General features: G+C 27.3%; 1 protein-coding gene across 4 annotated transcripts in view; it reads right to left on the bottom strand.

The window, feature by feature from the left end:
* Positions 1–24,840, bottom strand: part of LOC101235082 (CDK5 and ABL1 enzyme substrate 1) — an 87,166-nt gene extending 62,326 nt beyond the window's left edge. For 2 of the 4 annotated variants that reach the window (XM_065813401.1, XM_065813400.1), the window contains exons 1-3: positions 24,454–24,632; positions 16,841–17,145; positions 12,381–12,709 (exon numbers count right to left, since the gene is read on the bottom strand). In XM_065813401.1, coding sequence (XP_065669473.1) covers positions 12,381–12,709; positions 16,841–17,119 — 608 coding nt within the window. In that variant the 5' untranslated portion in view covers positions 17,120–17,145; positions 24,454–24,632. Of the gene's footprint in view, positions 1–12,380; positions 12,710–16,840; positions 17,146–24,453 lie in introns of all 4 variants that reach the window. The other 2 variants (XM_065813403.1, XM_065813402.1) reach the window with 1 other exon arrangement.
* Between the last annotated feature and the right edge of the window lie 218 nt (positions 24,841–25,058).

Genomic DNA, 25,058 nt, shown 5'->3' with positions numbered 1-25,058 from the left:
TTCAGAACATCCATAGGCTGAAATATAATCTACCTCTGACAAAGGCCAATCAAGAACATTCATAAGCTAAAATATTATCTGTTTTACTTCTTGTTATCAGATCACAAGCTAGAAGTAAGGCTCAAAAGAGATAGATTAGCTTTATAAGTGTTATTGCATCAGATTTTATTTCTGGAGTTATTCTTGCTGTCTCATTTTTATCATCAGTTTGAAGTTTTTCATTCGGGGCCCTGATTTTTACAACTAAATCTATACTGTTTTTTCTTTCCTCTCTGAGCAGAGCATGGTCTGTATGATGGACTCAGAGAAAGCATATCACCCTGAACGTCAAACTGTCAGCATAACAAATACAGCTACTTCACATGATTGATGTTTCAGAAGGCTAAGCTGATAAAGAATGGGTCTCGGTCCTTAAGTAAACCTGTGTTAGACTTTGATTTTGAATATACATTACATAGGCACGTAAACTCCCACAATGAACTCAATAATTGAAGGTTTTTTAAATTCTCACCTTCCAACTCATGTTTTGAGACCTAAACTCTGCAAAGTCTGTTGGCAGTTGTCAAACGTCTTGAATAATTAATTGGCTCAATTTTAAGTAAAGCCAAGTCTGCAGGTATATTTCTAATGGCAGAGACTTTTTTATACCCATAAAACTGATCCAAGGATAAATTTTTAATTACTTCATCCTTTGGAGTAATAAGGGGAATTCTGACATCAATTTTTTCAAAGGATGGATTAATTTCCAGAGCAGTCATGTCATTTAATAATTTTCCAATACTACCTCTCCATTTGTTGCTGCTCAGAATCTCTCCATCATTAGTTGTCATCAGATGACGCAAAAATTCATGTTTATTCTGAGCAATTACTTCAGGGTTATTTCATATTAAATCACCAAAAGGCTCCCAGGGTACCACCACAGATTTGCTTTAAATTTTGACCACACACAGATCTTATGAAAAAAATACAATCCAGAAAATTTTAGCTTGATTGACCAATTTGTTCAAAAGTTACAATTGAATTGAAAATGACCAAAATCTGTAAAATTTGTGTATCAGGAGCTTACAGCAGTTTTTTTCGATTTTTTACAAATCATAACTTTTTAAATAAAGATGGTGATCACCTGAAATTTTGTAGGGTAATAATTTTCACCCAAATAATCCATTATTGCAGTTGTTTTTGACAGATTTTATACAGTCTTTGAGTTATTGTACCCTAAAGTTGCTAAATATTGCACATTATAAATATTTTTTCGAACTTTAACGTGTTACAGTTTAATAGTTACTTACAGAAAGTGGATTTTTTTGTTATCTTTGTGTACTTAGGGTCACCACTTGTTAGAATAATCAAAATTATGCATTAAAAATTAATTTAGCATATGCAGTAGCCAATTGAAAAATCACTTTTTTTAAAAATTATGATAAATTACATCGACTGTCATAGAAAGGTATAGAAAGCTGGCATAGAAAGTAGCGCAAACAGTTGAAATAAATTATGAAACTTTTTAATGTTGTATAGACAATCAAAAAAAAATTTAAAGACCTTACTCTATCTTATGACATGTTTGTAGCCTTTTGAGAGTGATGATATTTTCAAAAGGAGAATGTTATTAGACTATGAGCTAGCCTTAGGTCATAGTCTAAAAATTAGTCATAGGGATGACAGTAGTATATTTTTTATTTATCTGTGTATGAATATATTCAGTTTTCTTTTTAATGACATAATGTCTGAATTTGTACTAATAATAATGACATAATCAGTGTCATAATCAGTGTCTGATATTTGTTAGTTTCTTTGAGATTTAACATGTTTTTGTCTTTTTTAAACTTTTTAGATTTTAATGAGGAGATATGTTTTCACCATGAAAAAGCCTATATTTCTAGATATGAAGCGCTTCAAAAATACTGCTGTGATCCATTTAAAGTCCACAAGAAAAAAATTATTAAGGGATTGTGTAAAGTTGATATTTTAACAGCAAGTCAACTTAAGATCAAACCTGGTCAAAAACTTTGCACTAACTGTTTTAATGAATTCAAACTTAAACAAATTACAGGAAAATTTAGTCAAGAGGATGAAGACAAAGATGTTGATGTTGAGGAGTTTAGTTCTTCAGAACTAAATAAGACAGTTTTAAGTAAAAGTGCTTCTTTACTGGAAATATCTCCTCTAAAAAACGTAACAAATTAGAATATGTTATAACAAAAATATATAACAAAAAGTTAAAAAACTGGAAACAAGTATGACAAACCTAGTAGCATCAGCATTGGATATAGACCCAAAAGAAATAATATCTGAGAAAAAGCAAAAGTGCATTAACTGTAATGATTTAGACAAACTTTTAGATGCAATAAAGGAAAAAGTAAAAATCAGTTTGAATAAAGAAAAAGTTCAGTAACAACATTAACTCCTAATAGTTGGTCAATTAAAAAAACCTGCAATGCATTTTCAGTTTCAGACCATCTTGTTAAGAAAGCTAGAAAGCTGAAAAATGAAAAGGCAATACTTGCTAAACCTAAGGCTAAAAAAGGACATCCTTTAGAGGATATTGTTAAGCAGAGAGTCATTGAAATATATGAATCTGATGAATAAACTAGACAATGTCCAGGAAAAAAAGAATTTGTTTCTGTGCGTATAAATAATGTTAAAGTTCATAAACAAAAATGCTTAATATTAGTTCGTTTAAAAAAACTTCATCTGGAATTTAAGAAGTTATACCCTGAACACAAAGTTGGATTCGGCAAGTTCTGTGAACTAAGGCCAAAGTGGTGCCTTACTGTTTATAGTAGTGGAAGCCACTCAGTTTGTGTATGTTTTTACCATCAAATTGCTAAGTTGATGTGCTCTGCTCTTCCTAACAACCATTTAATATATTACAAAGATTTAATGAAAGTATGTGTTTGTAATATAGATAGTGGAAACTGCATGTTTCATCTATGTTCCAACTGCCCTGGTAAAGTAAATTTGAAGACTTACTTAGAAAATGTGTTTGAAAAGAATGATTTTGATTTTGATGATCAGATCACATATAAACAATGGGTGTCAACTGACAGAACTGCACTTATTACAGTCCAAACAAGCATTAGTGAATTTATTGAAACTTTAAGTGAAATTTTGTATGGCCTTTGTCACCACCACTTGATCAAAGAAGTACAGTCTTCCTACTTATCAGAGACAAAACAAACATTAGACCAATATACCTGCATTATTCTGATGGATTTTGCAGAAAACTATAGTTTTCTTGTACAAGATGCTATACAAGGGTTTTACTGGCAAGCCAATCAAGCTACATTACACCCATTTGCTGTTTATTACAAAGATGAAAAAGATCACCTTAAATGTGAATGCTATTGTTTAATTTCTGACCATCTTTGTCATGACCGATCAGCAGTCCATTGTTTTCTCACAAAGTTGCTCCCTATGGTCAAAATCAAACTATCCACAGTGAATAAAGTTAAATACTTCAGTGAAGGTGCTGCGTCAAAGTATAAAAACTACAAATGTCTAATAAACTTAATTTATCACATTGTAGATCACCAAATAAATGCTGAGCATCACTTCTTTGCTACGTCACATGACAAAAGTCTATGTGATGGAATAGGAGGTACTATAAAAAGAGAAGCAGCAAAAGCTAGTCTACGAGCAGCAATTACAAATCAGATTCTCACACCACAAGATCTGTTTACATGGGCTCAAAAAAACATCAAAGGTGTTAACATATTTTATCTTTCAAGTGATGATATCAATAACCATGAAACAACTTTTTAACCTTTAGAAACGATATGAAGGGATGCACACAGTTCCGGGAACAAAAAGCTATCACTGTTTTCTACCAGATAGAGAGAAATTATTTTTATGAAGAATCTCTAGTGATACTGCCTATGATCATGTGTTAAATGATGTTAATTTGATTTAAAAAAATCCTTCAAATTTTCAACCCGGTAAATATATTGCATGCTTTTACGATGAAGAATGGTACATAGGGCTTGTGGTTGATGTTTGTAATGAAAACCAAGACGTTAATGTGAAGTTTATGCAAAGAAACAAATTAAATTTAAAATGGAAAAACGATGCACGATCAAGTCAGTGTTGGGTTCCATTTGACAAGATAATATGTGAAATAAGTGTTCCATTAATTAAAAGTATAAGTGCTCATGACTATATTCTTGCTAGTAATGACTAGGATAGTATTATGAATTATATAAATCAGAGTTAAGCTAATTAGTTTCATCTAAACATACTTTTTCTTTTAACTGATTATCTTACTCTTTGAATGCACTTTTTTACAGTATAGTTTGTATAAAATTTGAGGCATAAATTTTGTATGTGGTAAGTGGTATTTTTTTGTTCTCCTTTTGAAAATATCATCACTCTCAAAAAGCTACAATCATGTCATAAGATAGAGTATAGGTCTATAAATTTTTTTTGGTGATTGTCTATATATAAAACCTCAACATTAAAAAGTTTTATAATTTATTTCAACTGTTTACGCTACTTTCTATGCCAACAAAGTCGATGTAATTTATCATAATTTTTTAAAAAAGTGGTTTTTTAATAGGCTATTGCATGTGCTAAATTAGTTTTTAATGCATAATTTTGATTATTCTAACAAGTGGTGACCCTAAGTACACAAAGGTAACAAAAAAATCCACTTTCTGTAAGTAACAGGTGATGCGGAAGTTATCGGACAAAATAAAAACGTAAATAAATAAAAAAGCAAATTACTATTATATTTTTTTTAAATAAAGCATTTATCTTTTAATAAAAAAATATTATTTTTTATATGAAAAAACACCACTTGTTTTCAGGTGAATCTTTCAGTTCCTGATCATTCTCATCACTGTCGTCATTCTCAAACAATTCTTCCCAAAAGTCTTCTTCAATCCAATTGCCGTTTTCGAATTCATAATTGAGCATTTGTGGAAAAGCTCTAAGAAAAGCTTTACCACCATCACTCACATAACCGTCAACTTTAGATTTATCAAAATCATATTGATTTAATATTTCTACTGAAACCAATATAATATTTTCAGCATTATGTGGGCCACTCATTTGTTGAAGACCAAGAACTATTAGCTTTTTACTTAAATCAGCAAAGGTAACCTGGCAACATAAGGCAAAAAAATCAACCAGCTGGCGGCTATCCCAGATATCACCTATTAATGTAATAGTTTTGGCTTTTCTAAGGCAGTTAGTGATTGTTTTTTTTTATCTTTTCAACTACCATAGGAACTATATTATAGACAAAAGACTTCTTGCATGGTAAATGAATTTTATGACGCTCTAAAAGTCTTTTTAGATGAATGTTACCTAGCTCTTGTGTTGCCATATTGGATGACATTACATATTTAGATAGATCCATAATATTGTCATCTAACAACGAGTCATCTTGATTATCAAGACTTATATCATCATTAGCCTTTTTCCAAGCCATAAAATCGTCTTTGCCGTTACATTGTGTGGAATTAAAATGCCTAAAAAAATTACCACTCTTACCTAGTGGTTCATGTAATACCTTATAGCAATAAATGCAGGTAAAATGTAATTTTTCTTTCTTTCCGGGCTTAAAATCAATTTCGGTTCGGCAATGAAAAAAGTTTAAAACCAAACTGTAAGTTTTTTCAGTGTCACCAAATTTGAAAATTTTACACTGAAATTTATTGCTTTTCAAGTTATGTTTAATTTCATTAATCTCTTTAACATATCATTTAATACTTATATTTGTTAATAAAACATTGCTTATGCTTTCGCTGCACGATGGTTGACTATTTTCAATCGACAATACGGCTAAGGCACGATTACTTCTATCAGAATTTATTTGTTTATTTACAGACTGATTTACTTTATCTTCTTTATTTATACTTTTTTCTTTTTTTTTTCTCAAACTCTTTACATTAGAGTCTGAACCTAATTTTCGTTTGGCGGATCTTCCATACATGTTAAAGCAAAAAATCTAAAATAAAACTTTTGTTAAGCAAATTAACAATATTATAAAACTAGTTTAAATTACATTACATATATAAATTACTTTAGTTTATATAAGATTAAAGATTACAATGATTTATTTTATTTATCTAACTTATTTACTATAGATAAAAAGATAAATACTTGCATCTTACATACATCTATAGCCTCATAAAAGTAACAAAAAATTATAAAAAAAGTCATTATTTCAAATACAAACGCTAGAAGTTTATCAACTTACAAAACAAAGCAACTCAAAGTTTATCAACTTGTAAAACAGCAAATTGTAAATTGTTATTTGAAGCAACCTCATAAAGTCATTAAAAGCAATGCTATTTACTCCCTAGAGGCTTCAAGACGTGATTTTCGACACGCAAACCTTAATAATTTATTTTAAAAACAAATTATAATGGTTAAATTATAATTTAGTGTTTTTGTTTGTTATTTATAAAAAAATATATAATTTAACAACTAATTTATATTTTACACTCAAAAAAATTGCGTATTTTTACACAAAATACTCAAAAAATATGCGTATTATGAGTTGTGTATTGAGTATTCTACTCAATAAAAATGCGTACTATGAGTTGCATATTGAGTATTCAAAGAAATTGCGTATGTTGAGTTGCGTATTGAGTATGATATGAGTAGCATACTCAATACGCAATACGCAAAAGAAAGCGCGTTCTGATGTATGGATATGGCTATCCACATTAATAAATTTTTTGGAAATTTCTCTTTTCCTATAAAACGAACACTTTCTGGACATATCTTTTTGTTGTTTGTGTAGTATCCAGAATTTCCAGGCATGTTTTCCCCTGCAAAACAAAAGTATTTTTCGCCATCGATGACTAGAAGCGATTTTGTGTTATAGAGTTGGTTAACTAGTTTCCTGCTTCTTTTCTTTGCCTTTATTTGTTGTTCTTTAGTGTATATTGGAGTCTTTTCACGTTTTATATATTTAATATTCATTTTTTTTAACTGACGACCAATTGTCGATTGATTTACACCGAATTTAATATCTATTTTTCTCTGACTGACCCCTTTTCGATTGTTGACAAGTCTCGTTAACTTGGCTTTCTTTTCTCTAGTCCAGGATGTCGGACGACCAGGGTGCTTTCTATCAGAAAACGATTGAACAGTTTCAAGTCTTTTTAGGTTATCATATATTGTACTTCGAGCAAAACTTTCCTTTTCAAAATGATTTACGATTATTTTTTTTTTATATTAGGTTCATTTACAAAAAACATTTTTAGTCGCTTTTGAAAAGGTGCTCGTTTAGCTGCATTTAACCTCATTTTAAATAATTGTGTTTCAAATAATAAAGTTTATATTTTATAGAACGTTTATGCCTACGCATAAAACCACAAAAATTAAATATTATGCTCAAATAATGAAACTAGGATTTGTCTGATAACTTCCGCATCACCCGTTAACTATTAAACTGTAACACGTTAAAGTTCGAAAAAATATTTATGTTGCAATATTTAGCAACTTTAAGGTACAATAACTCTAAGACTGTAAAAAATCCGTCAAAAACAACTGCAATAATGGATTATTTGGGTGAAAAACTATTACCCTACAAAATTTCAGGTGATCACCATCTTTATTTAAAAAGTTATGGTTTGTCAAAAATCGAAAAAAACTGATACACAAATTTTTCGGATTTTGGTCATTTTCAATTCAATCATAACTTTTGAACAAATTGGTCAATCAAGCTGAAATTTTCTGGATTGTATTTTTTTCATAAGATCTGTGTGTGGTCAAAGTTTAAAGCAAATCTGAGATGGTACCCTGGAGAACTTTCAAAAAACTAGGTGATTTGATATGGAATAACCCTTCAGTATGTTTCATGTTTTTGAATTTTTTCAGATGTGAAATGAAAAAAATATCTACCATTGCGCTCTTGACGTACTGTGTAATGTTCCCTTTTAATTTTTGCAGGATAATATTTAGTCAAACCTTCAACTATTAATTGAACTTTTGTATTATCAATTCTGCCATCAAAAAAAACGTAATCAATAATGCTAGTCCTGCATTGAGTGTCAAACTCTCTAGAAAGACTGCATAACTTTTTCTTGATATTGTTTTCTTTGATTATACAAGCATCCATCCAAGCTGTTGATGCAATTACAGCTGTTTTCTGTAACCCTGTACCATATCAAATGCTTGCTAAAGCTATGTTGGAAATACTTTCATAATTCCTTTGTCCTCATAAACATCACTTAACTTCATTTTGTCAGCACATTAGATTGAGTTCAGTATTACTGTTTGTTATGCAACATTTGTTACTAGATAACGGGTGATGACAAAAAAATTAGACTGCGTTCAATTTAAATGTACTAATACCATTAGCTGTATATATATTTTGTATATATTTTATTGCAAATTTATTCTGGTTTTAAATTTAAAAAAAGTAATTAAAATCCAACAATTTAAAATGAAAATAAATAAATCTAAGCAAGAGCTTCTCTGTGAACGTGTGTATGGATTTTACATGGACAATAAGCATGGTAAATATTACACTTATTGTCATTTTAAAGCAGAAAAAATACCAAAAGCAACCATATACCGTATAATTGAACGAGCAGAAAATGGAATCGGAACTCAAAGAGTTAAAGGAAGTGGTTGAGTTGCAAAAAAAACAATGAAAAAAAACATTACCAAGCTAAAGACTATGTTTGGCCACAAGGATGGCGTCTCACAAAGACAAGCAGCTAGAAAACTTGTGTGCGATCAGTCTTTTATATGCAAAACATTGAAGAAGCACACATATTAAAAATACAAAAAAAAAACAAAGATTCCATTAAGAACAGAGTCACAAAAACGCAAAATAAGAACCAGATGCAGTCGATTATACGAAAAATATAAAAATCACGATTGGATAATTGATAATGAATTATATTTGAAGCATAGCACCATTAACGGAAACCAAAATTTCTACTCAAGTAACACTGCTTTGACACCGTCAAGCGTAAAATATGATCCAGTTGAAATATGAGCAAAAAGTGTTGGTCTGGATTTGCGCTTTGGCTAAAGATATTTCTATATCTATTTTTGTACCTTCTAAGCAATCACTCAAGCAAGAATTATACCTGAGCGGGTGCATCAAAAAAAGACTTGTTCCTTTCATCAAAGCAAATCATCTAGACGACAATTACATATTTTGGCTCAACCTAGCAATATCACATTATGCAAAAACTGTAGTGGAGTATTTCAGACAAAATAACATCAATTTTGTTGAAAAGGAAGACAACCCTCTCAACGTACCTGAATGCAGGCCTATTGAGGACTTTTGGTCTCAATTGAAAGGAGAAGTATACAAGAACAACTGGCAAGCAGAAACTATTGATCAACTTTGCAATAGAATAAAGTATTGTATGAATAAGATTGACTTTACTGCCATACAACGCTTTATGGGATCGGTAAAAGGTCGAATCGATAATATTCGTAGAAATGGAGTAATAGAAGGTAATTAAATATATGTTTTGAAAGCTTGAGAAATCCTCTACTTAATGCATTTTTAATTTTAAAAAAATCATTCAAAATAAAGAAGTTATGCCCTTTTAAATGCAGTCACATTTTTTTGTCATCACTCATTAGTTCCTCTGTTTTGCTAAATTCAAATTCAAACCTTACTTATGACTTCTAATAGTTTGTTGCAGTTCTTCAGACACTTTTTTTAACTGAAATTAAAGTAATTGAATTTTGATTAAATAATGTTTTGTAAAATACTTGAAGTAAAAGTAGTTTTAATTATACATTTTTAAACTGGTCTTAACATAAGTAAAATGTCAAAAGTTTATCTTGAGTTTAATTAGACTTTGTTAGTTTAAAGTCAAAAACAGGCAGATATTTGTAATACAACTAAAATTAATTTTACATAGGAGTTTAACTAACTTTTATTAATTAACTGATAATTGACATGATTTAATCTGATTTAATGTGTACAAGTTTTGTCTGTGCAATTAATGTAGGCTTCTTCATTAAATTCGAACGAAAAGTTTTTCTCTTGACAAGTAATAATTTGGAAATTACAATTCAGTATATCAAACAACTTATCAAGTTTAGCCATAAATCTATCTTTAAGTTAGCTTTTTCCCTAGCAAACAGGTTGGCTGCATTCCAATCATTCAACAACCTTGCAGTAATATAATGTTAAATATGTACTACAGCATACAAATAAAGCATTTGTGTGGATCCATTTACCAATCAACTATGTGTAAACATTGTTTATTAAGTATTTTATTGGATAATTTCTTTTGTTTTTATTCTTTCTGCCTTGTAAAAACAGACCATATCTAAGAAGATATCTTAGAGTTAATGACTCCAATACAAGAAAATCTGTTTCAGAAACTATATATTCCAAAAGCTTTGAGCTGCTCCTATTTCTAGTCCTTAATGTTATTGACTCTGCCATGATTAAATAGCAAATTTCATAATTTGCAAACTTTTTGCATTAATGTTGTTCATTCTAAATAATATTTTCTAACATGTAAAAATAGCATAAATTCTATTAATTTGACAATTTATAAATTAGCAACTTTTTATAGTTTTAGTATCACATATCACACATAGAATTCAATGTGTGGACGCAAAACAGTATCTGTGGTTAGGCTCAAAGCTAATTACAAACAATTTACCATAAATATGCAATTTTAAAACATATTTTCAGGTAGCTTTACTTTATTAATTTATTCTTTTTTTTTTTTTTTTTTTTTGGGGGGGGGGGGGTAGTTTTAAATTAATTTTTTTTCTAATTTAAACACAAGTTTTCTATTATGACAGGTTTTTGTAAAAACATTTTTTTACAAAAATCATAAAGTATGTAACTCCCAAATGAATATATGTAGCTAAGTTTCTTAACAAAAAAATTGCATAACTTGAAATTAATTAGCTTAAGAAGGATGTCTTTTAAACAAACAATGAACTCAAAATAACAAAAAGTTGCATTTTTAAAATATTCCTATTGTAAAGAAAAAATTTTTACTTGAATTAAATGAAATAGTTTTGTAATTGATCTCAATTTATTCAAGATATACACTCTTTATTCATAAAAACTCACAATTTATTTAAGATATACATTCTTTAAAAAAAAATTGTTCTATGAATTATTTTTGAAAAAATGAGTTGTCACAATTTTGTTATTTTTTAATGAAAAATTAATTTTCATTAATGCTTTGCAAATCCATTTTGAGATGTTGTTAGTTAACATTTATTTTTATTAACATTATATTTAATAACTTATTTTTTTCATATTATTTATTTTATTAGGCTGTTTAGAATGTTTTAATTAGATGGAATTCTGAGGCAACAGGCATGGGTAGTGTTCTAACTTCGATGGGTGTTAATCAAGTAGAAACTAATACAAATGCAAGTTTTGAGAGAAAAAAAACTTTTGAAATATCAAGAAATAATTCATCTGCAACAGCAATTGCAGCAAAAGCAAAAAAAAGAAAAAGTATGATTCATCAAATCAACCTGAAATATATAAACCATCATTCGCTTCTGGTGAATTTAGCTTTCACACAGAAACAGATATTACCAGCAACTAAATAAAAGTAGGAAATTTATAGAAATTTTATTTACCTTTGTAAAACGGAATTAAATTTGTTAAATAAAGGTTTTCAATAATTGACTTGTCGAATTTTCTAGAGATCATTTATGTTGTTAAAAAAAAAATTTCATACTTTGTAGGCAATGGCTTATAGTATGCTTTTAAGTTACGAAAGTTATTTTATGCGATATGTAAGGGAAGTCCTTTTGAAAAACTGCCTAGAATTAAACTTTTTAGTTTTTGTTCAACACCAACAACAAATTCTAAATTGTTGAAAATGTATATAATTAAATTTGATAATTAAATATTAGCTTATAAAAATCATCAAAGACAATATAAATGACATAAAAATATTTAAAAAAAAAAAATTTTAATTCTTTTTTTGCAAATACTTTTTTCACTTGCTTTGAATTTATTCAAAGCAAGTGAAAAAAGTAATTTTTGTTTTTTAATTAAATTAAATAATAATAAATTTTTTTGCAAGGACTTATTAAGTCCTTGCAAAAAAACACAAATTATTTTACTTTAAAAGCTTTTTTTTTCTTCAAATATTTCAATAACTTATACTCTTGTATTGTAAATAACATAAAAGTATATCTTGTGTAATAAAACATGATTGGGGAAAACAATGTTTCCAATGACCCTAAAGAGTTATTGAAAAAATTCTAACATAAATTTACAAAATCTTGCAAGTCAACCTATTAATGAGCCTCTGATTAGGATTTTTTTGTGCACTAATTGTAAATTACAAATAAAGATTTTTCATTCAAACTTATATATTTAATTTATACATAGTTTTATACATTAACAATTTAACTCTATAAAAAAAAACTTTTATTACTCAGCATAAAAAAAATGATACCTTTTTCTGGTGGTATTTCTTTGTTGGTTATAACTATTCAAGACTGCTATGTGATGCAGTAAATTTTGCTTACTATGAGTGCGTGTGTCAAGTTCAGATTTTGAACCTATTATCTTAGCATCTGAATTTAAATACAATGCACTAGTTGAATTACACATCAAAGCTTTATGTGAAACTACATTTTCTGCATTTAAAAAAGGACTTGCAGAAATCAAATTTGCAGCATCAATACTGATATTGGGGTTGAAAAATTCTGATGAATGTAAGCTAACTGGATAATCTTCAGAACTCACTAACAGAGGTGCTTTTGAGCTGCATACTTCAGCAGTCTAGTAGAGTTTGAATGAGTTAAATGAAGTAGGTAAAAAAATTCATTCTTTGACTTTTGTCTTTATAAAATAAAATCACATTAATACAAAGAGGTAACATTTTTTTTTATTAATATTAAACGTTTTTTAATAACCAAAAATGGCATTTTATGATATAAATATATATTTATAAATATGTTATGGAATAAATTTATTCACAACAATAACGTTAACAATAAAAGTCCAACATTATCAACAAACTTTATAATTTTATGTATTTAAATACTTCACTTTAACTATTTGTTTAAAAAACATTTAAAGCTTATATTTTATTAAAGATGGTTTCCAATTTGCTAATCACACAGTTTTTATGCCTGTATTGCATTATTTAAATTTATTATGAAAACTTTATGACTGTATCAAAGCATCTTTTAAATGTTGTAATTAAGCATTTAAAATTTCCTTCTTTTGAAACACTTTTGGTGTTTCTAAATCTAAAATTTCTATCTAATGAAACACTTCTGTGTTTTATTTTGAAAATGCAAAAGGAAAAAAAAAAAATACTAATTTTAAGCTAAATTTTTTTAATGCAAAACATTCTAAGCCAACAAAACTTACACTAACTATTCAAAAAAACAAATTCAAAACTTTTTATGTACAAATAATTAGATTTTATAGGATACCTATAATTTTCCTAATGTTTTAATTGCTAATATTAATTTTCAATTAAAACTTTTGAAGATTTATAACTTTAACCCTATAAATTATATTTAAAAGCATGATTTAATTTTTATTGCGATAAGTTCTAGCCTACAGTCTAAAATGGGGAACTTCATTATAAAAACAGAATTTAAATTATCCTATATGTTTTATTTCAATACCTAAGAGTACCTACCCTGTTTTTGTTATGGGTATAGTAGGTGTAAAGAAAAATCAAATTAATCCTGCTTTAACATTTTGGTATTTTGCTCAATAACTGATTTTATAATACCAGGGTGTTGGCCAGCCTGATGGCGCAGCGTATAAGGCGGTTTCCTAATTGGTTTAAAATTCCCAAAGGTTTTTAAGATCATGGTAAAAAAAAAAAAGAAACCAGTCTCAGATTTAAATTGTTGCGCTAGACTAGTAAAAAATGCAATTAGTACGCGCAACAAGGAAATGAATTAAGTTGATCAATTAAGAATTAAGATCGATTTTTTAAAGTGAAAAAAAAAGTGTCGTCATTAACAAGCAAGATCATTCATTCAAAAAATGAAAAAAAAATGTTTTTAATTTTTAATTGACGTCAGTTATTCTCCAGTTAAAATTGTTCAAACGTTTAATAAATTATTTTATTAATTTATTTTTGTTATTCAAAAACTCTTTATTTACATTCTTGCTTTTTATCTTAAGTTAGGAGGTACAAATAAAATTTGCATATTAATAAACATAATATAAAATAAGTTAATAACGTTTTTATATTAAAAGATTTATTAATAATTTTGGTAAAATAAGTTAGCTGGGAAAGTAAACCGAAAACAAAAAAAAAATCAAAAATAAAACTTGCAATGAAATGTGTTATATATGTTATATTTGCGTAAAACATAAAAGAAGATAATTAAATAATATTATAATATTATTAATTATTAACCAATGTTTACAATAATTACAATAATTAATTTTTTTTAATTTACAAATTCAAAACTTACGAAGATATTTAATGTATATTTGTAAATTGAAAAAAATCGATCTGCCCCTTAAATGTCTTTGTTACTTACTCGGTGTAGTAATTGTAAGGCAATTTTAAAATACTATAGCGTCTGTATGATATTTTGTTAAATACTACATATTTCCGTTAAATGATCAGGTCTGTGAATCATTAAAAGACGAAAAAAATAAAATGATAAATTTTGCGGTATCAGAAAGTAAAAATATTTGAAGCGAAAAAACCTAGATTGTAGATTTTTTTTTCTAAATCTTCGTAAAATCCTAATTCACTTGTCCAAATTGGTATAAGATTTTAAATAAATACGATTTTTAGGTAAAATGAACATCATAGATTAAAAACTTTTAACGTTTATTGGCGCTTTTTCTTGATTGCAAGTTCTTTTTTGGTCAGAATTCTTGTATTTTTTGTAAAAATTGATAGAAATATTATAGTTTGACAACTATATAAAGCTAATATAGGTCAGAAACAATTAGAACTAAGATCTATAGTAAATTAAGGCACTTTTTCAAAAGATTTTAACTAAATTCATGTTAACGGCGATGAGCGAAAGTGATCCAAAAAGGTATTCTTTGTATTCACAATTAGGGGTAGTAAAAAGAATTAGAAAATTATATAAAAAAGAGAAAAATTCTTCATACATTAAAAAAACCTGAAGCGAAAAAAAATATAACATCTAAAGCTTTTGTTTGGACATAATACGCCTATAAAATCATGCCAATTTCAAATAAATAAATTCGAATAATTTGTAAATCGCCTTAACTACACCGAGTATTTAAATAAAAGTAGCATTATATTTGACGTAAATTAGCGAGCCAACCAATTTTTCAATAAAAGGTTATTAAAATTTCGCAAACTTTAATTTAACTTTCATTTAAAAGCTATCGATTTAAATAAGTTTTTTACTATTTGAATTTATTTTATGACAAAAATTGTAATATAAAATATGATGAACAATAATACGATTACCTATGTAAGAAAGTTAAAAAAAAATTTTAACTATTTTAAAATTTTTCGTTTTAAAATACTAAGTATTTTAAATCTGATATATTCAAAATCTTTCCATATAATTTGGGTTGTCAAACGTCTGGATTTTATAAAAATTACAATTTTACGGATTTTACAAACCTGTAATAATTTTTTTTTTTAGTGTTTTCCTTCGTAAAAGCTGTAAAATTCTGGCATCCATAAGTATAATGTATAGTTTTTTTTATCTACTGTCGTTAAAAAGTTGTTTTAGCAAGTTAAAAAGTTACAAGAGGATCTTGGAAATCATCAAAAATGTTTTGTTAAAAATTAAATACTATTTAGCATTATTTTTACATTTATAATTTAAAAAATGAAAATAAATAAAAAAGAAGACAATATATGTAACTAATCGTTTAAACCTTTTAAAACTGTATTTAAAAGCGATTTACGCAATTGAAATAGATCAAAGTTTCAATAAATAAATTTATACTTTTCATTCATTAAAACTGCAAACAATTGTCTTTTGTTCTAGTTTTCTCTCAACAATATTAAACAAAGGAGAGAAGCAATTCAAAAATGAAAACTGACGAAAATTGCTCAAAATGAAACAAGTTGAATAATTAGAATTAAACATTTATTAAATATAAAAATGTTCCTGAAAAATAAAACAGAAAAATATTCCTATGAATAACCCAGCAAAAATAGAAAATTTTTATTGAAACTTAATTGTATCTACTTTTTTAAATGTCAGAATGTAATGACCTTTTTTTTTTTTTTAGCCGCACCTAAATTCCCAATTTCGCTAAAACGCTGTATGAATTTTTTTTCAGGCTAACACCCTGAATACCCTGATTAATGTGTAGGATATTATTTTATATAAATAATGATTGGGATCAGCCAATGCTAAGTAATCAGTAAAACACTAATAATGACATCATAATAGAAATAGATGAGAATAAGCATTGGAAAAAGTTTAACGTTAAAAGAGATTCACTCGCAAAAATCTTAGAGAAAATTTAAAAATGTGAAAAATTTTTAATTACTATAATTTTAATGTTGAAAATCAGACTGATTCAAATTAAATGTTAAAATCGTAAAAAGCTACTTAACTAAAATAGTGTAATTTTATCAATGAGCTCTTTTTAGAAAAAATTAATTTATATATAGATCAACAGGTTTTCCATGAAAAAGTATATTAGCAAGAGAAAAATTAGTTTTCTTTTTTTAAATATTAAAACTAGACTAATATTGTGTAGGCTTTGTAGATAAAAATCTTAACAAGTTGAAATCTGATTTAAAATTAAAAATACTATGTAATAATAATCTACCACTTTTGAATAAAATTTATTTTATTAAAGTTCACCATTAAAATAATATGCAGGTGAGAACTAAATTCCAACACATGTTACACCAGAAATTATCAAAGCAGAACCTAGTATAACTTCTGTATTGATTTTTTCATGTAATAAGATGCCTACCCACACAGTAATTAATAATGTTAATCCATTGACAACTGGTACAGTTATAGAAAGATGTAACGATCCTAATGTAATCATATAAATTATTGAACCACATTGATTCAAAGCGAACGGAAGCAAACATCTCCAGTTGAGAAACAAAACTAATCGCTTAAGATAACTGCAAGGAAAACAGGTTAACTCTGAATTATTTGTTTGCAAACTTCCTTTTCGAAGAAAGGGATTTGTAACACCCCATAAGAAAGCCACAGTTACCATTTTGATTATTGCAACATCCATTTTTTATACTTAATATATGCTAAAAACTAAAAAGTTATTATTAATTTAAAACCAATTACATTTTTTTTATTACAGTCTTATTAAGTCACAAAAATTACTGTTAAAAAAATTGACGAAAATTCTTTTCAAATTTGGTTTAAAAACAAAACAGCAATAAAATAGTAAAATTTTATTTAAAATCAACTTTCTAACCTAAAACCAAATTTCGCTTTCTAACCTAAAACCAAATTTCGCTTTCTAACCTAAAACCAAATTTCGCTTTCTAACCTAAAACCAAATTTCGCTTTCTAACCTAAAACCAAATTTCGCTTTCTAACCTAAAACCAAATTTCGCTTTCTAACCTAAAACCAAATTTCGCTTTCTAACCTAAAACCAAATTTCGCTTACTTACATTGAACAAAATGAACATTTTGACTAAGCTTTAATTCCATGTTTGAGATAAAAGATTATTGTAATTAGCAATCAACTATGAATCAATGATTATTATAATTAAAAATAAACAAGATAAAAATGTTTTAGAGCAGGGGTGGCCACAACTTTTTTGATAAGGATAAAAGTTAGTTTCTTAGCTGTTAACTGGAGGCTGGAGATCTTTAAAATATATATTTTTTTATATTGACTTCTTTAACTTATTAATGTGGTCTAGCAAAGGAATATTGTGCAAAAAAATACTAGCTAGCTATTAGCTACAGAAAAATTATAGTTTATTGGTAATCACAAACCTGCCTTTTTTCACAATGTTTTTAATGTCAATTGGCAACTGATTGGTTGTGATTCATGAAGTTTTCTGCAAATTAGTATCTGTCAGTACAGGTCTTATATTTTGCAAACTTCAATTGAAAAAAACACACTTTCACACCAAGGACCAAAAACAAAACACTCATTATTTTGGCATTGTCAATTAAGTTGCTTTACTTATTTTGGTCAAGATTTTTGTAAAAAACTATCAAATTTTGTTGATTATATGCCTTTCTCAAAACGTCACTGCATTGAACATCAATTAACTCCATTTGTAATTTTGCTAGAACAGTAACAATATCAACAGAGAATTGCACTGTAAACAATTTTGTCAGTGTGTTTCTTAATATCTGCAAACCTTTTTGAAAATCTTGTTTTCAATGCAAGTAACAAATTCTACTGTGTTTTTATGATTTGGCTCACCAAATGATAGAAAATAAATAAAATTTCCAGTTCTTAATTGCTGCTCCTACAAAGTTAACTTTAACTGAAAAGCTATAAGGTTGGACCTTTTTAACGGATTAATTGATTTTTTACTTAAAGTTCTTGGTTAAGTATATTGTAATCTTGGGTTAGGTCTTCCAAAAATATAAACTTTTCAATGAACTTCTTTTCTTCTAGCTCTGGTGGATAATTTTGAATAAACCTATTATCTATTGCCTTCTATCAAAAGTTCATTTCAGCAAGAATAGTTGACAACTACTAAAAAACAAAGTAGTTGATATTAAGACTACTATTAAAGAACAAAGTAGTAGACATTACTAAAAAACAAAGTAGTTGATATTAAAATACTTCTTTAAAAGGATATTAAAGTGCCAAGACAAATTGTGTTCATATTAAAGAGAATGTTTAAAAAGATGTTTGGGTTGAAATTTTTTGAGTAAAACAAAATAATAAGCGTATACCTAGAAAAACTAAATTTTGTTGAAAAATCGAAATACGAGAACCAAATAAAATTAAGATTTTATTCACTCTTAAAATATAATAAATGTATAAAAAAGATGTTGATCACCTTATGATATATTCTGAATCTTTTTTCTTTATATGTAAACAATGTGAACTTATTTTCTAGTTTCTAAGCAGTTTAACGCTATGATATTTTTATTCTCCTATCAAAATGACATTTTACAAATTCTTAAATTTTTAATTAATAAATAATTTTTGGTAAACAACATCATTTATTATAAATATTTGCTGAATTCTTTAATTTTTAGCTAATTTTTACGCTAGGGGAGGATGTCTTGAACCCCCAAAACAACACCGATGACAGCACACTTAACCATTGAGGGATTGAATGATTTGCGTTTGAGAGAAAAAGAAACCTAATCATAAATTTCTTATAAGCTTTATGTATTCAAAACAGGTGCGCATGTTAATTTTTTTTGTTTTTGTTTTTTTATCGGAATTTTAGGCAATTTTTCTGAATGAATTATTTTATTAAAAAATATTGAAGTAAACAAAGAATAGGTAAAGAAATGGTTGGTTTGATAAAAACCTGTATTTTACAAGGAAAGCTAGGCAGAATTTATCAAAACTTCCCTATCAAGATAAATTTCCCTATAAAGATATAATTTATCAAGACTTCACTATTAATATCAAAGTCTTGAAATGATTTCAAATTTGAGTCAACTATTTTTAACTATAATGAACTAATTTTTGCAATAGAATTGAAAAATTATTAATACTATTTTTTTTTAATTTAGATTTGAAATAAAAATTGGGTTAATGGTTAATTAATTGGCAGTCCGTTTTCTGATAACTTTAAAGGGAATTTTTAAGGAGGTATATCATAGACCAAATAAAAACTTTACTGCCTCTTTTTTGAATATATCTACTCTTTGTTCAGCGTAACTTAAATTAGTTTTGTCAATTTTTAGCGGAGCAGCCAAACCAATATCCATTTCATTTGTAGGTTTTCTAATGTTTTTATCAGTTAAATTGAAGCTGATAGTAAAGATTGCTACACTTATTTGAAACATCTTTTAGTATGATCTATGTGAGAAAGTCTAAATATATCTTCAGAATTTTTATCATAATTTTCATTTTCACATCACCTATGCTAACAAAACTGCATTGGATAATCAAATTTAAATTTCTTATTTGTCCAGTTTTTTTCATTGAACACTAGTTTTTTGGAATTCACTTCCTTCACCTTGTTATCCTGATTCATATTGTTTCTTGCTCTATAAACTTTATCTTTTTTTTTCCAGTAACCTCCAACTCCTTTAGTGGTTGCTTGCAGCCTTGTTGGATGTGAAGATGTTGAAAGAAGTGTTTCAATGATGTTTTCAGAGGTTGCTCATCTAACTAGAGTCATGTATAAATTTTCACATCACTTTTAACAAACTTCCACCCACTCCCACACACCCACTTTCTTTTAACCCTGTTTTAAAACTGCTATGAATGATGTGGAGCGTGCAGGTTCCTTTATCTATAAGATGATCAAATACTTTCTCTTTCCTTTGTTCCCTTAAATTGTCTAGAAAAAGCAAATTTACATTTAGTCCATCTGATGATACCTATAAAACCCTTTTGATTTACCTATATAAGAAATACAGTTTAGGAATATTTGCATAATGGCAGATGCAGTTGTGCACCTCATGAACTCTGATTTAAGATAACAATTTTTAACCATATCAACTTTGATTTGTGGGTTGGGATTAATTTGACCCTTCTAAAAAAATTTGATTTATATATTCATCAAATGAAACAGTGTAACATAAAATAACATAGATAGTAATTCATTTTTTCAAAAAGGGAGCAACTCCAATATTGCAATATAACTGACCTTGGTGGGTCTACATTAAAACAACTTAACAATGTCATTATCAGGAAACATTTTACTAAATAATTTTTCAGAATCAGTTGAAGAATTCATTGAATATTTAGAATATACAACATTAAGCACTCGACGAATTTCAGCTTTAATTGTGGATGTTTTTATCAGCATTTTATCTATTGCTTTTTTGTATCCCCCTTCATTTGAGCATTCTGACATGCTCAAAAACTGTATAAATATTTAAGAGCAAATGGCATTAATGATTTAATATTGTTGCTAGAAGACCTCCCTGTGTTCTATACGTGCTTTTTACCTTTTATAAATGATGTTAAAGCAGTTTCTCCCATACTAGCAAAATTAATATCTCTAGAACAGTAATAATTTAAACTCAAGACACCTAATCATGAAGATATGTTTACAAAATGGCTCACACAGATATATAAATATGAGTTTCTCAATATAAAATTAGAGATACCATGAAATCAAACATTTAAGCTCAATACATAAAACTAATTTACACTGATTATGAAGATGGTCTTTCCATGATTAAACTGAATCAGATAATTCATTATCTGCAAGCAATTTAATTTTGGAACTTGAATTGACATTTAACCAATGTAAAAATGTGTATTGTTAATGTTTTGATTTTTATTTTTGTTTTTGGATTTTTAACTGACATAAACTTCCCTCTTTATCATTTCTCTTTTCACCCTAAAATTTTGAGATCAACAAAAATTAAAATAAATAAAAACTTGGCTAAGTGCCAAATTTAGTAATTTTAAAACCTAGGCTTAAGAAAACTGATTATTTCAAAATAAACTATCTTAGTAAAAATAGTTAAATCTTAACCTAAAACTATCATATAAATAATTTATTTTCATTTTTTTTATTGGGTTTTTTTGCCCTTACTTTCATGAATTTATTTTATTTTTAGTCACTCTTTTTGTTTTAGCAAATTTATAAGAGAGTGAAACCTTCATTCATAAATACATTATTTTCACAAACCTATGTATTATAACATAGGAATGGGTAATTCCATGCCAAGTGGAGCAAAAGTCTCTCAAGACCATCTCAGATTTTATTGAAACTTTTTGATTTTGAACATATATATGAGAAAAGCATGTTTTAAAAATCTTAGATCAATATCTAATATGGCTCTTGAGAAAACACTCTTTAAGTAGTGGGCTATTTTGCATGAAATTTCACTCTACAAGCAAAAAGGTTTTTTTCATCATTTTTAACAGCTAATAACTTTTGAACAAGTTGGTTTTATACTTCGACTATTTTAAGATAGCGAGTATGCTATGGATACTTTAAAAAAGGACAAAAAAATTTAAATTTTGAGATCTTAACTTTTTTCATAATGGCAGGCTAAAGTTGATATTTTTGTTTTGGGATTGAATTTTTTGATGATTTTAAATCTTATAAGAATTTCTTATATACATCAATCAAAGAGTGTTAATTAATAAAAACCAAAAAAATTAATAAGCACTTATTTATAATCCCAAAAGATAGTCCCTAAAAGTCAGGTAAATTTTCCATAAAATTATTACTTTTTATAAGTTATTGTTTAAAGATTGTATGCTGCATAGTTACGATAATGTCCTAGAAAAGAGGTTTTGTTAGATTACGCTTTTTTTAATGAAAATGAAACTAGTAAAGTTAATTTTTATCAATTGCAAAAATCAAATTTTTAATATACTTTAGTACCAGTAACTTTTATCTTTAGTTTTCTTTTATCTTAAGTTAACTTTTATCTTTAGTTATCTTTTATCTTTAGATGAATTTATTGAAATGGTCTATAACAGTTAGATAATTTACGAGAGCATCATTTTATATCAAAAAGTCAAGCCACCTACTTCCAAGATTTGAGAACTAATTAAAAAGAAAAACAAGCTTCAGTTTTTCTTGACTTTGCAGAAAACTATAGTTTTCTAACACAGGATGCAGTGCAAGATTTTCACTAGAATAACAGCCTGGCAACATTGAACCCCTTCGTTGTTTATTTTATAAAAAATGAAAAACTTGATAGTCAAAATTATTGTGTTATATCAGATCATCTGAAACATGGGAGAGATGCTGTTCGTTGCTTTATCAATGTTATTGATAAGCTTAAACAATTACAAACATTTGAACACATCTATTTTAGTAATGGAGCTGCGTCACAATATAAAAATTACAAAAATATTATCAACTTATGCTACCATAAACAAGATTTTGATATTACTGCAGAGTGACACTTTATTGCAACATCACATGGTAAAACTTCTTGTGATGGAGTTGGTGGAATGATAAAATGTCTTGTTGCACGAGCCAGTCTACAGTCAATTAACGATCCTATTGACACATCAAGCAAAATGTACAGCTGGTGTGTTCAACAAATGTCTTAAAATATTTAGTGTAATACGTTTGCATTTAAAACATTTGTAAAATTTTTTCATCACTATAATTTACAAATTTGCAAAACATTCTGTTTGTTTTTCATTTAAAAAAAATTTTGTTATAAAGTGGTGGTTATAAGATTTAATCTATTGGGATCGTAAGGCTATAAACATTGATATTTTTTAATTATCATTTTACAAAAAATAACATTATTTAAGTTCAATGCAAATATTTATTTTGTTAACGTCGGATTTTTTTTATGGAAAATTTACCAGACTTTTAGAGACTTTCTTTTGGGATTATAAATAAAATGCCCATTAATTTTTTTAGGTTTTATTAATACTTCTTGATATAAGAAATATAAGAAATTTTATGAAGAAAAAAAAAGCCATCTTAGGTAACAGATGCTTGGCATCGCAGATCAATTTTAAAAAAATCTTGATGCAACTCATTTTGATGACCTATAACTTTTGAATGCAGTTTTTCAATTAACTGATTTTTTTTATTATTATTTATCAACCATGTGTAGATCAACAAGCAATTTGATTTGTATTAATTTTTGAACTAGTTTTAAAGATTAAGCATTTTAAAATCACCAAAAATTTCAATCCCAAAACAAAAATACTAACTTTAGCCCGCTAATATGGAAAAATTAAAATGGCAGAATTTAAATTTTTTGTTCTTTTAAAAGTATCCATAGTATACTTGCTATCCTCAAATAATTGAAATACAAAACCAACTTGTTCAAAAGTTATTAGCTGTTAAAAATGATGAAAGAAACCTTTTTGCTTGTACAGTGAAATTTAATGCAAAATAGTCCACTAATTATATAGTGTTTTCTTAAAAACCATATTAGATATTGATCTAAAATTTTCAAAACATGCTTTTTTCATATATGTACAAAATCAAAAAGTTTCAATAAAATCTGAGATGGTCCAAAGGAACCTCATAAGAATTTGCTTCACTTGGCATGGAATGACTCATATGTTATATCACACATTGTGTACTGGTAAATACATTATTTTTATTGTTGTTATTGTTATTTTTGTTGTTATTTTTGTTGTTGTTGTTGTTGTTGTTGTTGTTGTTGTTGTTGTTGTTGTTGTTGTTGCTGTTGCTGTTGCTGTTGCTATTGTTATTGTTGTTGTTGTTGCTGTTGTTTCGAGCCTGAAACTAAACATACCAATGATAAAAACTCTATTTTCATTAAATAAAAAAGCAGCATTATTTCAATTACTTTTGTTATCATAAAGATAGTAACAATAAAATAACGCAAATATTAAAATATAAAATTATAATTATGTAAAAATACAAAAATACAAAAAAATGTCAATATTGAAATAAAAATTAATGCAAAACTTTAATAAAATTATCGTTAGTTATAAGTTAAATAAAGTCTTTATCAAAAATAATTGACCAAAAAGCAAAACTTACTTGAGAATGATTATTTTCACTGAGGCAAAAAAAATTACTATTATCAATGGTTCCATCAAACGAAATAGTTTTAAGAAATAGAAGGCTTTCTTGTATTCGTTTTTTTTCATAAATGTGATTTTTTAGACAAACGTTTTCAAAAAACCTAGCAGTTTCTTCCGACATAGTATTTTCTCGATTTTTCTCGATATTAAACGTTATGCGAAATGGTTCTTTTTATTAAAAATCCGTCATAATAAAATAAACATTTTTGTGCCAACTTTTTTATTTGGATTAGACAATTTACTTGCTATCTTAAACTATTTTTCATTTTTATTCAAAATAAGTTCATACTAAGTTTCCTTCTTCCATTAAGTCTCAACCTGATCGTAGGATCCGATTGTTAACGCTAACCTTACTTGTTGTTGACTTGTACGTTGACTTGTACCTTACTTGTTGTTAACTTGCCGTTGACTTGTACAACGTTAACCTTACATGTCGTGCTTATCTGTAGTGAACTTGTTGCAGAATTCCTGAATTAATCCGACGCATCGGATTTTTAAATTGGCGCAAATTTCTATTAAATATTTACCGCAATTTGATAGTAAAATCATAACTTAAGGAAA

This window comes from Hydra vulgaris, chromosome 12, assembly GCF_038396675.1.
Source record: "Hydra vulgaris chromosome 12, alternate assembly HydraT2T_AEP".
NCBI classification, from domain to species: domain Eukaryota; kingdom Metazoa; phylum Cnidaria; class Hydrozoa; order Anthoathecata; family Hydridae; genus Hydra; species Hydra vulgaris.
The sequence above is the reverse complement of the archived record's forward strand: the minus strand, read 5'-3'. Positions and strand labels throughout refer to the sequence as shown.